The sequence below is a fragment of the Furipterus horrens genome, unplaced genomic scaffold (genome assembly GCF_987537825.1).
Source record: "Furipterus horrens unplaced genomic scaffold, mFurHor1.1.pri manual_scaffold_16, whole genome shotgun sequence".
In the NCBI taxonomy this organism is placed as follows: Eukaryota; Metazoa; Chordata; class Mammalia; order Chiroptera; family Furipteridae; genus Furipterus; species Furipterus horrens.
This window is the reverse complement of record NW_028327186.1, coordinates 13,173,725-13,189,323: the sequence shown is the minus strand read 5'-3', so window position 1 is coordinate 13,189,323 and position 15,599 is coordinate 13,173,725. Positions and strand designations below refer to the sequence as shown.

The 15,599-nt window shown below is 40.9% G+C and overlaps 1 protein-coding gene across 1 annotated transcript; it reads right to left on the bottom strand.

Annotated features, from left to right (window-relative positions):
* Nucleotides 1-3,635: 3,635 nt before the first annotated feature.
* On the bottom strand, nt 3,636-10,868 carry CHRNA5 (cholinergic receptor nicotinic alpha 5 subunit). The gene is made up of 5 exons (XM_090263846.1): nt 10,725-10,868; nt 9,570-9,614; nt 7,811-7,920; nt 5,035-5,866; nt 3,636-4,025 (listed from the first exon to the last, which is right to left on the bottom strand). Exons 2-5 carry the CDS (start codon nt 9,594-9,596, stop codon nt 3,864-3,866), a joined length of 1,131 nt encoding a protein of 376 aa, XP_090119972.1. The 5' UTR covers nt 9,597-9,614; nt 10,725-10,868; the 3' UTR covers nt 3,636-3,863.
* Between the last annotated feature and the right edge of the window lie 4,731 nt (nt 10,869-15,599).

The window sequence follows — 15,599 nt, the reverse complement described above, 5'->3', positions numbered from 1 at the left end:
GGCACACTGGGTGGAAGCTTTTTTTTTTTTAATTATGATAAAACACACTTAACATAAAATTTACCATCTTAAGCATTTTTATAGTCACAGTTCAGTGATATTAAGTACATTTTCATTGCTGTGCAACATCATCGGTAAGCATCCCCACAACTCTTTGCCTCTTGTAAGACTGAAACTATACCCCAATCAAACAATAACTCTCTAATTCCCCCTCTCCCGAGCCTCTGGCAACCACCATTCTACTTTCTGTCTCTGAGTTGGACTACTCTAATAGGCACCTCACATGAGTGGAATCATACAGCATTTGTCTTTTCGTGTCTGGCTTGTTTCACTTACTATAATATCCTCAAGGTTCATCCGTGTAGCAGTATAACACAGAATTTCCTTCCTTTGTAAGGCTGAGTTGTATTCCATTGTCTGTAGAGAACACATGTTGCTATTCATTCATCTATTGATGGACACTTGATTTGTTCCCATCCTATTGTGGATAAGGCTGCTGTGAACATGGGTGTACAAACAGCTCTTTAAGACCCTACTTTCAGTTCCTTTGGGTGCATAATAATGCTATTTTTAACTTTTTGAGGAACCACCATACTGTTCCTACCATGACTATACCATTTTACATTCCCACCAGCAGTGCACAGAGATCCAATTTCTTCACATCCTTGCAAACACTTTTCTGGGTTTGTTGATAGTAGCACTCCTAATGGGTGTGAGGTGGTATCTCATAGTTTTGATTTTCCTAATTAGTGATGTTGAGCATCTTTTCGTGTGCTTATTGGCCATTTGTATATCTTCTTTGGAGAAATGTCTGTTCAAGTCCTCTGCCCATTTTTGAATCAGGTTGTTTGTTTGTTTTTTGTTGTTACATTTTAGATCTGTATATACTCTGTGTATTAATCCCTTGTTAGATATATATGTGGTTTGCAAAATTTTTAACTTAATCTTTATTATATTTTTTACATTACCTTTAGTCCCCTTACACCCTCCTCCCCCCAGCAACCACCACACTGTTGTCCACGTCATGAGTCCTTTTTCCTTTTTCCTCAGTCCCTCCACCCTTCACACCCCACACCAGCTGTCATCTGCTCTCCATCTATGAGCCTGTCTCTGTTTTGCTTATTAGTTCAGTTTGTTCATTAGATTCCATATATGAGTGAGATCATAGGGTATTTGTCTTTCTCTGACTGGCTTGTTTCACTTAGCTTAATGCTCTCCAGATCCATCTGTACTGCTGCAAAGGGTGAAATTTTCTTCCTTATTTGTGGCCGAGTAGTATTCCATTGTGTAAATGTTCCAGAGTTGTTTTATCCACTCGTCTACTGATGGACACGGGCTGCTTCCACATCTTGGCGACTGGAAGTGATGCTGCGATGAACACAGGGGTGCTTATGTTCTTTTGAATTAGTGTTTTGGGTTCCTTTGGATATATTCTCAGAAGTAGGATCGCTGGGTCCAAAAGCATCTCATCCAAGGTCTGAAATCTCTTATTTTCCAAAGATGATTTTAGTTTTGGGAAAAGGCATAAATGGCAGGGTGCCAAATCTGGGTTGTAGGGGTCTGAACGACCTGGGTGATTTGATGTTTCTCAAAAATACTGCACAAGACATGATGCCTGAGCAGGTATGTTGTCATGATAAAGCTGCCAATCACCAGTTGTCCATGGTGCGGCCGTTTCATTGTATTGCACCTCTCAACTGATGAAGAACATTGAGTTAGTGCTCTTTATTAATTGTTTGGCCTGGAGGGGTGTACTCACGATGGACAACACCTTCCAATCAAAAAGTACAGTTAACACGGTCTTGATCTTGCTGCAACTTTGCTGCGCCTTCTTCAGGCAGTTGTAGACCCACAATTCACCTGCCTTCTTGAGCAAATCTAGTTCATTGGCAGCAGTTTGAATCAAGTCATTAACAACTGCAGCGTGATGTGCCTTCTGCTCCAGTAGCAGATGCCATGGAACAAATTTTGCCATGACACGTTTCATGCCAAGATCCTGCATCAAGATCTCGGACACAGTAGTGTTTGGAATCCCCAGACAGCTTCTAGTTCTCGCTCTGTCAGCCACCAATCTTTGTTGATGCAGCCTGTACACGATGAACATTCTCAGGTGCTCTGCTTGTTGCAGGCCTTCCAGAATGTGGATCACTTTCAACAGATTCTTAACCATCTTTGAAGTGTTTGTGTCACACTTTTATCTGCACTACACTCATTGCATCATCCCCGAAAGTCTTCTGAATCATCTGAATAGTTTCCACAGAGAAATGTTCAAGCTTAATGCAAAATTTGATGCAGATTCATCGCTCTACTCAGTCATTTTGAATGCAACAACCACACAGTACACATGTTTGCTCAATGGTGTCTACCGCCCCCACTGACTAGTACAGTGAATTCGTCATGGTTCACACATACACATTCCAGTCCACTCTCCCCTTGACTACCAGGTTACATGGATGTAGTGCAAACCATTCCCAACGGCTGGACTTTTCCCAGACAGGCCTGGCTGGACTTTCTCAGGACAGACCTTGTACATGCTAAGATAGTTAACAGGCAATATAAATGAACCAAACCATACTTTCACTTATTAAATGGCATTAAATACCTGCCTATAAGAAAAGACAGATTAGACAGGGTCCCTTCTGCCTTCCAAAAAGCATTCAGTTGAACTCCGGCAGGTTACATACCATAAACAAATACAACATTTGCTCTCTCAAGAGCTAAAAGTTCTAGATCAAGTATGAAAATTCTATCAGTGTTTTCTTCCTGGTCATAGCTGAGTCAGGACACTTAGAGATGAAATTTAACTTGCTACGTGTGATAAATGATACCATACTGCTTTAGTAATAGGCTAAGATTACATTATGTCTAAGGATTGTTGCAACTCGGATTCTGGTATTGTAAATGTTGGAATAAAAGAGATAAAATGGGAACATTACAGGTATATAAAATGTATGATGTGCTCATATGGAATTAGACTTCCATCTTTAATTTTGGAAGATTATTTTCTCACAGAACAATTTCTTAGTATCCATTGACATGTTTTTAAAATGGGATTCACTTAATTGTCATGGACTCTTTTAAGGTCAGGGATAAAGAGATGTTACCACAATTTATGTAGAACATGGTTCCACTAATTGTGAAAAATGTGAGTAGAGGACTGAAATTAATGTTAAGAATATGCCATTGCATGTCCACGGAGCTGTGTGTTGTTGTACAATTTTACAACGGAACATAAACTATAAAAATAATATAATAATTGTTCAGTTTAAGCATCTAAAGAATAAAATAAGCCTTAAAGGAGTTCCCAATTCCTATTTTTCATTTTTTTAAAATTTTAGTTATAGAAAATCAGGATCATATTCAATCGTTATCATGCTAAGTAGTCAGCTTAGTTAATGTAGGAGTATAATATTGTCCTAAAGACTAGCTCTTACCCAGTGAATACGGGATAGAAGGAATTCAAAAATGTGTACCTTTACCAAATGCAGAAAAAGTTTCGAAGTCCGTCTTCAAATACAACAGGAATTTTCCAGTGCATCAAAATATGAACTTCACTGTTGATTACAAACGATTACAAATTACAAAGCATTATCAGCCAGGATAAAAACATTAGATTTTTACTAGTACAGGTCAGATACTATTTTCCTGCTATTTTTAGAAGACCACCAAATGTTATTCAGTCAGTTATTTCTGTACTCATGCAGAGGGGCAATCTATTAAGATAAACTGATAGAAGCAACTGTTATTCTGTTAAAGCTTGCATGAAATTTGAAACACAGTTGACATTTTCATAATTCTACAGGTTCCATAAGACATATATGCCTTTTGGTAACTAAATTCCTACTACAACCCCCAGGGAAGCATCACTTATTTGCACTTCCAATTTGAACCGGAATTATTATATTTGCCCATTTATAAATAACAGGAACAAAAAGCCCAAGAGAGCCAACAACTGAAACCAGAAGAAAAGTCCACAGAAATAGCCGATCAAGAACCCGGGCTATGAACTTCCAATCTTCAACAACCTGTTGAAAAAAAGAACACCCACATTAAATACATAATTTAACATTATATAACTATTTTATGATATAACGCACTAAATGAAGGCCAAATTAGTTTCCGATGCCCACTGCTGTTGCAAAACTGTAGGTGACCGACCCTGTGCTCAGAGCTCAGGCACAGATCCTGCTCTTGTGTTAGAACGGGGCCTCTGCGAGGTCTCAAAGGCACGCCACAGTTTCATTTACACATCGATGTGTAATATTTTACAAGTGGCTTATTCTGACAATTTTTAAGAAAAATTAGAATATTTATACTAATTTTGTAATAAACAAAAAACCTCTTTTATTCTTAATACATACAGTTATTTCTGTTACTTATTCTTGCCCATCAATGTTTACTTATTTTAATTTTTAAAGAAAACCCAGCCTGGGGTTAACTTCATGCCAAATTAAAAGTTGAATCAGCCCTGGCTGGTGTGGCCCAGAAGATTGAGCACTGGCCTGCTCAATCAGGACACAGGCCTGGGTTGCAGGCCAGGTCCCCAGTTGGGGGCTCTTGAGAGGCAACCACACATTGATGTTTATTTCCCTCTCTAGAAACAAATAAAATCTTAAGACTAAATAAATAAATAAATACGTTGATTCTGAATAATACCTCTTCAACTTAATCTCCCCCACCCCTCACCTGCTTGGTTTAGTTTTGCATTTCCTGGGGCCACTTTAATCTAAACTCACAAGAACAAGATCTGCTGCCAGGGAGCTCATTTGCTCCCCGTTTCTGCAGCTGAAGCAGGCAGCTGTCTGGGCAGCTGTCAGTGGCCTGAGGAAGGGCAGGCTGAGAGCACCTCAGGGCACACGGCAGGGTTATCATTCCTTAGAATACCAGAGCAGTCGGCACAACACTACGTTTTCTTTAAAATCATCCAAGACACCTATGGGGGACACTGAGAAGTGGGACCTGTGCGGGTGCCCCATTTTGTGAATGCTTCGTCTAGAAGGGTCATGACCTGATTTGTCACAACGTGTCACAGACCTCACGGACATCATTCTCCTTCATGACGTGTCTTGTAATATATCGGACAGAATCGAGTGCAGCTTCCAATGTGTTTCTGGGAGATTTTGGTCCGCCAGTGCTCCCTCTTTCCTCCTTTTGGGTGAAGTACCGATCTACATGACTTCTCATGCAGAGCAGTCTGGGAAGCTTGTGGAGAAATATCTTGCGGACCCATGGAGCCATAGCATTATGTGTTGAGGGAGAACGATGATGAATGTTGATCGCAAAGACAGTCACCATAATTGACAATGTCACAAAAATCATGGTAAACACCAGATACTCCCCAATCAGAGGTATTACTTTTGAAGATGAGGGTATGATCTCTTCAATAACCAGAAGGAAAACAGTCAGAGAGACAAGTACTGAGGTGCAGAGACAAATCTTTTCACCTTCATTTGAAGGAAGATAGAAGACAAGTACAGTTAAAAACGAGAGCCCGATACAGGGAATAATAAGGAACAAGGTATAAAAGAGAGGCAGACGCCTAATTATAAACGCGTAAGTGATGTAGGGGTACCAGCAACAGCTGTCGGTTCTGTTCCCTTTGCTTCCCGTTGCACTCACAATTTCCCATTCTCCGTTATCAAAGAACTCTCTCTTGTCTACATCTTGGTCTTCTAGAAGTAGGTCCACCTGGGAGCCGTCGTAAGTCCAGGAACCAAACTTCATGGAACAGTTCTGGAGATCGAATGGGAAAAATGTGACGTCTATGGTACAGGAACTTTTGTAGTTTGCTGGTGGAGTCCAGGTGACGGTGCCATCATACCTGACGACGGTTTTTGTCTTGGCCCCTTCAAAACGTCCATCTGCACTGAAACACACACACAGTAACAATGTGGAAACTAAACAACTAAACAACCCAAGCACATATCTTACAAGCCTAATATAAAAGAAGGTCTATATTACAGCATGAAACATCCCTTAAATTTTACACTGCACATGTGCCTGCTTGTGCAGGGACTCTGCTTGAAGAACATCTCAAATACCTTCTTCCACATCTGTGCGAGGACTGACAGACCTACATCGCACAGAATCCTGCCATTTCAGTCGTTGAAAAGGTTTCACTTTACACACAAAACATAATCAGGCTATTTATATAGAGGATGTGCACAGAGCCAGATGCCGAATCCTGGACTCCCCTCACAGTGCTCTTCCCTCCATCACAAATACCAGATGCTCGTACGTTGATGCGAAAAGCACATGAGCACCAGACTGGCCACAGTTCTGGCAAACAGTGTTGCCTCCCCCGCTGTGCCCAGTGAACTCATTGCCTGGAGAAATTAGCAGGAAAACGCCCACCAACATAAGACTTCTCTGAAGTATTGTACTTTTGCACAGTACTCTGTAATACAGGTTAAATGTAAAAATGTTTTCAATGACTTAGAGTAAAAGGATGCTCCAGGAAGTGGCATCATGCTACCTCACACTCGGTTTGTTCTTTACGCATTGAGAAGCATGGAGGCAAAAATTTTAAAAAACTAAAGATATTTTTGCATAGCATGTGCTCTGTCTTCATGCTAAATGCCTTCTGGCAAATAATACAAAATGCTTTTTAGGATAAGCAAAAATTACCAGATTTGCCCTGGAGTTGTCCTAGAAAAAAAGAGACTGGCACCAGAATAATGCTCTCCCCAAGTTAAAAACTGTCCTAAAACACATCGAGGTAGGATGCCTGTAAAGATGTGTTAACATTTCTTGTCATGGGATAATTACAATCTAGTATTTAAGCAAAAATAGAAGGATACACATTTGAACATAAAGTGTGACCTTGACTATTTGAAAAACATACAGAAAAAGCTGGCAGGCAGCCTGCCAAACATGTAGTCTAGTAAATAAGATTTGAAACGGGGATGTCAGACCTCCTTAATGAGAACCCTGCCCTGCCACCCTTGGGCCGTGTGATCTTGGACAAGATATGACTGCCCTCAGCCTCTGTTTCCTCAGCTGTCAAATGGATGCAATGGTACCCAGCTCAGGAGGTTCATGAAACACTTTACCAAACAGCACACATGGCACCAAACTCCCCACCAGGCACAGTGAGTTCACCACGTGTATGATTCCTCTAAGTGCTGGACAACAGGACTGACTACAGGTTACCTCTCCCACCTCCTTTCTGGATTTCGTGAATGTTCTGCACATTTTAGAAATCAAAGAACACTTTAAAAAATTGTTTGTTAGTTTACTTATTTTTAGAGAGAGAGGAAAGGAGAAAGGGAGGGAGAGAAACATCACTGTGTGGTTGCCTCTCACTTGCGCCCCAACTGGGGACCTGACATGCAACCTAGTCATGTGCCCTGCCTGGGAATCAAACCCGCAACGCTTGGTTCACAGACCAACGCTCAATCCATTGAGCCACACCAGCCAGGGTTTCAAGGAACACTTTTATGATCAGAAAACGATACACACATACAGAAAGGAAAGGATCCTCAGAACCTATCCAAAACCAAAAAATGTAAGTAAGATCAAGTCATTTGACTTTATCGCTAAACAATTTTTTAAGATTTTATTTATTTATTTCTAGAGAGAGGGGAAGGGGGAGAGGAAGAGGGGGAGAGAAACATCAATATGTGGTTGCCTCTTGCACTCCTGCAACTGGGGACCTGGCCCACAACCAAGGCCTGTGCCCTGACTGGAAATCAAACCAGCGACCCTTTGGGCAATAACATTTTCAAAAGGAAGAAAACATTACTAGTGCCTAATAGAAATACAAGTGTTTTCTTTCAAAACATAAAATGGCATCTTTAATATTACTTACTTATCAAACAAAACAATGTCTGGGGTCCAGAGAGAGTCTGAAGGGACACGTATGACTCTTATTCCACCATAGTCATCAGGGTTCCATCTCAACTTTACATCTCTCCATTCCTTTAAAGCAAACAGAACTATCTCATTTCTGTAAAATTAATCATCAAAAGTACTGAAAACTGAACTCTTTTTGCCAAACCCAGAAATTTTAGACATGAAATCATGTCCAAATCATGTCTGCTCCCCACAGAGAAAGCCCACCTCATCTTGTGGACACTGGCTCATTCGTGTCCCTTGCTTAGCAGCTCTGTGCAGGGTGCCCGAGGGAAATGTCAGGAGCAGGCCGAACAGTTCACGGTTTCCCCAACTGCTGGCTGTGCCCCGGAGGTGCAGTCATGGGCATCTGTGGCCCGGAATCAAAGGAAACATTTTCTCCCGCTGCATCGTCAGTATGGTTAGACTCACCCGTGCAAAGAGAAGCACTTCACATCCCACACATTTAAAGACCTTACCCCACCTTCACACAATAACAATTACATGGTCATGCAAAAAATTCATACCACCCCCCCCAAAAAAAACACGTGCACCTTCAATAACAATGCTTGTAAAACTGGCCCTAAACAAAACAGTACAGATACTAAAAAACAAAATAAAAGTCAACCAAATGAAAAACCTAAAACTCCTTGTTACATAACCGCTCTCAAGAAAAAATAAAAACCACCAATAAAAATTAAAAAAAAGGAAGCCTTTACATGTTGCTCAAGATAAAAAAAAAAAACTAAGTGAATGAATCACTCACACTCGCATAGTAAGAAAAATGAAAATCATACAGAAGCTCAAAGAACTGTAAAAAAATTTTTTTTTTCTTAAAAAATGAAAAATACAAAGTGTTTTTCCTATTCTTTTAAACATGGGCCCATAAACCAAATTTGATTGTTGACAAGCGCCATCTCCACATCTTTCCAAACATACATTTCAGTTACAGTGAGTTTATGCAGCGACACACTCAGCAAGCTATTTATATCGCCCTGCTTTTCTCCCCGCCAGGCCGGTCATATATCATGCTAAGTCCATCAACATTTCTTCTGAGAAGGAGCAAAGTCCATTTTTATTTCCTCTGGGAGATGCTGGGACTAGGTTCATTTGCATGCAGTTCATTTGCATACGTCAAAAGTCCGGATGGGCGTTCCAGTCGCCGCCAGGTTCTGATGCCAAAAATCTTTGTCAAAAGCCAAAATCTCCGAGTGGCCAGCCTGCCACTGCCTCTCTGACCTCATCTCCTGCACTCCTCCCCAGGGGCCACTCGCCTCTAGCCACACGGGCCTCCTCGCTGCTCCGCAAACACACCGGCACACGCCAGCCTCGGGGCCTTTGCACTCGCGACAGTTCCCCGGCCTGACACACCCTCCCCGGGGTAGTCCCACGGCCCGGCCGCTTCTCGGGGACACCTTTCCAGACCATCCTATTCAGACCCCAGCACGCCCTATCCTCCTTCCCAGTGTATTCTTCTCCAAGCTTACCAACACCCAAGGAACAATACACCTTGTGTGTTTCTTTCCCCCCTACGAGAACGAAGTTCTTTAAGGACAGGACTTCTGTGCGCTTCACTCGCTCCTGTTTCCCCGGGGCCGGCACTAAAATCATACGAGAGCTCGCCGTCCGCGTCCCGCCAGCCCACCAAGCCCCGGTCCTCCCTCGCGCCCAGACCCTGAAATAACAGCGGCGCCGGTCCCCAGTCCGTTGGGTGGCCTTCTGGATTCCATACATACCTGTTTCAACCAGACATTTGTTGTCATCAACTGATTTTTTTCATCCTGTAAAGCAAATACTTAAATAAGGCCGATTATCTTAATTACAGAAACAATGATCCCTTATCAGTGAACTTTCTTTTCACTTTTAATAAAACACTTGCGGTCAGATAACCTTGCCCTGAGAAACTGCTTGGATACTGTCCTAAAAATAAGCCCCAAATTTATTTTTAAAAATAAATAAATAAACAAAAGACAAAAAACAAAAAGAAAAAACTTCCTGAAAGCACATAAAATCCCCTGGTTTGTGCAGGACCAGGCGCCGTCTCCACACTTTGCCAAACGCACCTGCAGTTAGGATGTTTCCCCAGCAACACACTCAGCAGGTCACTTCCATCGCCCTGCTTTCCCCCCAGCAGGCCGGTCATATATCATGCTAAGTCCTTCAACATGTCTCCTGAGAAGGAACAAAGTCCATTTTTATTTCCTCTGGGCGAGGCTGGGACCAGGCTCATTGGCAGACGTCAGAAGTCCGGCGGGCAGTCCCGCCGCCGCCCTGTTCTGACGTTTTGTTCATCAGTCCCGGTTCTGCAGAAGAGCAGGGTCTTTTCCAGCCCGTTCTCACTGCATCCTTTTCGGCACAGTCTGTATTTCAGATCAGCTGCCCCGAAGTACCCCGCGGCATTTTTAGATTTAACACTCATCGTGTCCGCCGCTACGTACCCTCAAATCTAAGAGCCAATCTAAGAACCAAGCCCAGCATTCCTTTGCGTTCTTAGCACTAAGAGAGAACAAGGTGGACAATGACGTGCGAGCTGCCACTGATTATAGGACATGCCTTGATTTCAGAAGTGCTAAAATGAAGAAAAGCGTGCGTCTTAGTGACAGACAGTGTTTCAGTGCTTTCCTGAGGGACTAGCGGGTCATTATTTGCCACCACTGAGGCACAGACTTGAATCTCTGTGAAGCTGCTACGTAGAAAAAAATACCGAGGCCACAGCTAGAACGGCAGCTTCGTAAAGCTTGGACGTACACTCTGCGTCCCTAGAGTGCCGCCGCCAGGCGTCCCTAGAGTCGCGGAGAGGACAGAAGAATAAATAGCTTAGCGGGCGGCCCCCGAACGATTTGACCTACAGAGGAGGATGACATTGAATACAGAATGACATGCACACCTACCACATCCACTAACTGAGATATTGCGAGGCCAAACTTGATTTTTAGCTTGTCATTCAGGTGCTCCACAGGACGAACCCATCTTTCATAGTCTTGAAATAAATCCTTAAACAAGCTATCTTCATGTTTTGCAATAAAGAACGGTTCAGCTAATCCTGTTTAACAAATTTTTAAAAGTTAGTGTACTGGCTTCTCTCCTACAAATAACTTTTAAAAGTTCGTCATCATTAGTGAACCAAACTATTAGTTAGGCTATTATTAATAGTACTTTTAAAATGAAATATTAATACAATTATTTTTGATCAATAAGGAACACTCCAGTTCAGATATATTTTTAAGTTAAATCAGATTACTCTCATGGAAATATGCAGAGTTCCTTAAGAAGCTCTCAGTACTTAGTACAGACTTATTTAACCTCTGAGTAACAAAAGCCTTTAAATGACCAGTTAGGGGGTTGCTTGACATAAAATTTCAAACCTAGAAAACATATAATGAAGTAAAATAAATTTATCAATAGTAAATGTAAAATGCTTTAATTTACATGTTTTAAAAAAAGATGTTATTGATGTATTTTTAGAGGGGAAGTGGGGAGAAATAGAGGGAGAGAAACATCAGTGTGTGGTCACTTCTCATGCACCCACACTGGGGACCTGGCCTGCAACCCAGGCATGTGCCCTGACTGGGAATCGAACCAGCAACACTCAATCCACTGAGCCACAGCAGTCAGACATACATGATTTTAATATACAAATATATATGAAGTACATAGTAGGTGCTCACTTTGTTGAATGCATACACGAATGAATAAATGAGTCCATACCATCTGACAATTCCCTTTTCTTTCCAATATTCGGAGTTTCATCGTCGGTCGCGAAACAACTTTCACCTAGCTGCAGAAATTTGCTATTAAGGATGATGAGGCATTAGCCTGCGCTTCTTAAAATTGGAGACCTAGTCTTACTCAGATTTGAGTATGAAGAGAGGGGATAACAGCACACTGGTTAAGAACACAGGATTTTCAGGTGGACGGCTTGGGTTCCTTCCAGCCTCTAACACCTGCTGTCTGACCTGAAAGCAAGTTACCTCCTTCTCTGCATATCAGTTTTGCCTTCTGTAAAACTGACCACGGTGAGGATGAAATAAAACTGTGCATGGAAGTGCCAGCACGGGGTCATTCTGATTATTCCACAAATGACTACTAGAGTAATGGTAACCGATAGACCTCCAAAGACACAAATACACAGAAATATTGCAACAAAAGCAGTCACTGCCTGCAGAGCTACTGATTCTGCCTGAAACCTCCCGGAGAGCCACTAAAGGTCGTTTCCCTACAGATCACCCGAGGAACGGAACCTTGCAAAATACGAGGGAAGAGCTTGTCTGTGGAACTGGGCACTCTCTGCACAGTACAATGACAGTTCAATAAGAAGCTTTCCCAGAGTCTACACCCTTTAAAGCTAATAATGATAATTAGAAGAGCACTCTACTAATAGCACACAGATGACATATTTCAAAAAAAAAAAAAAAAAGTGAAGGGGTTCAAGCAGTGACGCACACTAAAAACAGTATAAGAACAAAAATATTGGGCCGATAGTTAAAAATACAAATAACATGGGAGAAAAACTGGGACAACTGTAAAAGAAAAACAATTTTAAAAAAGACCAAAAAATTACAAATAACAAGAGACAAAGTAAACTGGATACATAAAAGGTATAAATAAGAAAAATGACATTAACACTCTGAGAGACTTAAGTTTTGGCTGTACAAATTCAATTTTAACTTTGAATATCATTTCTCTACTATTGTCTCTAATCTGGGGAATTAGAAGAATGATTTATCTAAAAAATTTCACTTTCAAGTCATTTAGTGAAACCACACAGATTTTCAAAGAAATGTAGCCTTGCTCCTTCATCTCAGGATGGTGGTTAAGGAAGGACAAAGGACTGCAAAGCTGAAAACCTTATTTTGAGTACTTGGCACCACCACTCGTTAGCTGTGAACCTGCACATGCCACAATATTCTAATCTACATAAATATGGATATCTATTGGCAAAATGTCAATAATTGTTAAAAGTGTATGGCAAGAACTCTTCAAGTCATTATATTTGAATATTTTATGTATGTTTGAATTTTTTAATTCTAGAAAATTAATAAGAAAGAATAACTTCTGCTTTGCTGTCTCACTGTTGTGCAGAAAAAATTAAATAAATTGTATTATCTTACTAAGTCAGGTAGTATCTAGGTAGTTTACCATTTTTTTAATGCTTTCTCCACTAATTTAGTACATAACTAAATAGATAGCTCAGGGTTTTTAAAACAAATTCTAGGAAGATAAGACAAGACAGTGTCCCTTATTGGTACTCATCTATGAAAAATCATATTTTCTTATCAAGAAGTGTTGAAAAAGCCAAGGTGTTCCATAGCTAAATATAAATATTTGCCAATCTTCAGATAAGGATGAATTAATAGACATCTGCTATACAGTATGCCCTCACTTATCGCGGGTATTACATTCTAGACCCCGCCCCGTGATGGGTGAAAACCCACAAAGTAAGAACCTTACATTTATTTTAGTAGTTATATGTATTTTAAGGCTTTATAAACCCTTCCCACACACTTATAAACCGTTCCCAGTCCCTTATTAACCTTTTCCACACTTTTATAAAAACTACTTATGTTTTTAAACATATTCTACACTCTTAAACCTACGTAACTTAACAACATACTTATACAGCACTGCAAAATCCCGCGATACAGCGAAAAATCTGCGATAAATCATTAAATATAATACTTTAAAAATCTCGCGATACAGTGAGGCCTTGATAAGTGAACTGCGATCTAGAGAGGAAATACTGTGATTTTAAGTTTCTTCCATAAATTCTTCTTAGATCTTTAGCGCCGGCTACAACCTGGGTACGTTAGAGCTGAAATGTGACTTCTAGGTAAGGTCATTGATTCATTCACCAAACGTGGAGTGGCTGCTTACTCTGCCAGCCCCCACGCCAGGTGCACAGGTAAAACAGAAAACTCTAGTACCTACCCTCCTGGACACAGATTTGCATATTTACTTACTTTCATTGTATTGTCATTATAAAATTTTATGGGTGTGCAGAGAACACCCCACAACGTGAGTGGTACCCCTGATATTGTAAGATAGGAAAGCTGCATGTTTGAACATAGCTACAGGATTTCTCATCTCAGCACCACTGACATTTTGGGGCTGGATAACTGTTGTGGAGGGGCTGTCCTGGGCCTTGCAGGACGTTTGGCAGCATCCCTGGCTTCTGATCACTACGTGACAACCCCTCCTGAATTTGATAACCAAAAAACATCTCCAGACATTGCCAAATGTCACAAGGGCAGGGGTGGGAACAAACCTACTCCTGGTCGAGAACCGCTGGTCTCACACTTTAATTACATATGTAATGTATGATCGTTGTCAAGATTCAAACCAGAAGCACGGGAAGAAGAGGAATTCTCCCTCTTGTCCTTCCATCTCCTTTCCTCTAAGAGTAACCACCGTCAACTCTGATCTGTAGACATTTTTAAATACACATACAGAGGACGAACAAATGCTTTCTTTGTAAGTCCCGGGGCTTGCTTTTTTCATTCACTACTCTATGTCAGTGTATGTCTATCCACCTCCAGTCTTTCTTCATAAGTTGCAAAGTGGTCTGTCTGGCTTATGAGTTTTTCATCATGTATGTAAGCTTTCGCCACTGGCGGGCATTTGTATAGTCCTCGGCTCGGGGTTATTTTAACAATGCTACAATGGAAAGAGGCTGTAGACATCCTTGTGTATCTATTTTTCACTATTCAAGAATTTATGGCCCTGACTCTTAGAAGTGGAACTGCTGAGTCAAGGATATACACATTTTACATCTTGCTAGTTACTGCCAATAACCTACCCTTTCTTCTTCACCATCTGTCATAAGAAGAAAATACATCTAAAAAGACTTGTCAGAGTGGTATATGTTAGATATCCCCAACTCATAAATAAGGCATTCCTGGAATGGTTTAATCCTCACCTGTAAGTCTCCTTGGGCCTTTTTTTTAAGTTAACAGAAAATGAACTTGTGTTCTCTTTTTAAAAATTCCTTTTGTAGCAGTCCTAGAAGGGCTATTTTAAGCAACGGCAAGATACAGCAGTGAACATAATCAACCATTTTGTAAACGAAAAGAAATGTGTACCATATCCAACATTTTCAATGTGAAAATCATTATTTTAAGTGTTATAGATGAAATGCGTTTTTTTTTCACTCCAAGATTTTCATTATATTTTCTATTGATTTTTATCACAGGATTGAAGAATAAATTTTCTCCGAAGTGAATATGCTTTAGAAAACCTAATTTAAAGCTTGCCCTGACTCTCAGAACACTTGCGGTAAGAAAATGACATGAGGCAATGTTAAATTTAGGTCCAGTCCATAGTTCTCAAGGAGAGGTGATGATTTGCACTTTCTAAAAAAGTCTGAGCACCATCAGATTAAATAAATGCTGAGTTTACTATCGTAATTTGATACCGTAAACCTCTCCATAGAATTGCCTCAGTTCCTATAACCTATATGACCTTGATGAGACTTGCAAAGTTCCTCCTCAGAACTGTCCCATTGTGAGTGAATACTGAGGACTAGAAGGAAACATGGAAATGTGATGACAGCTGATATTTGGTATGGATATGAATGGAAAACCTGTCTAAGACTTTGCTACTCAAAGTGCGGTGCTCTAACCTGCAACAGCCACATCATTCAGGTGCTTTGGGAGGCAGAAGCTCAGGCCCCGCTTTTAACCTAACTAGCACCTACATTCTAACCACGGCCCCAGAGAACGCCCGTGCACAGGATAGTCTGAGAAGCCCTGGTCTATAAGACTTGGAGA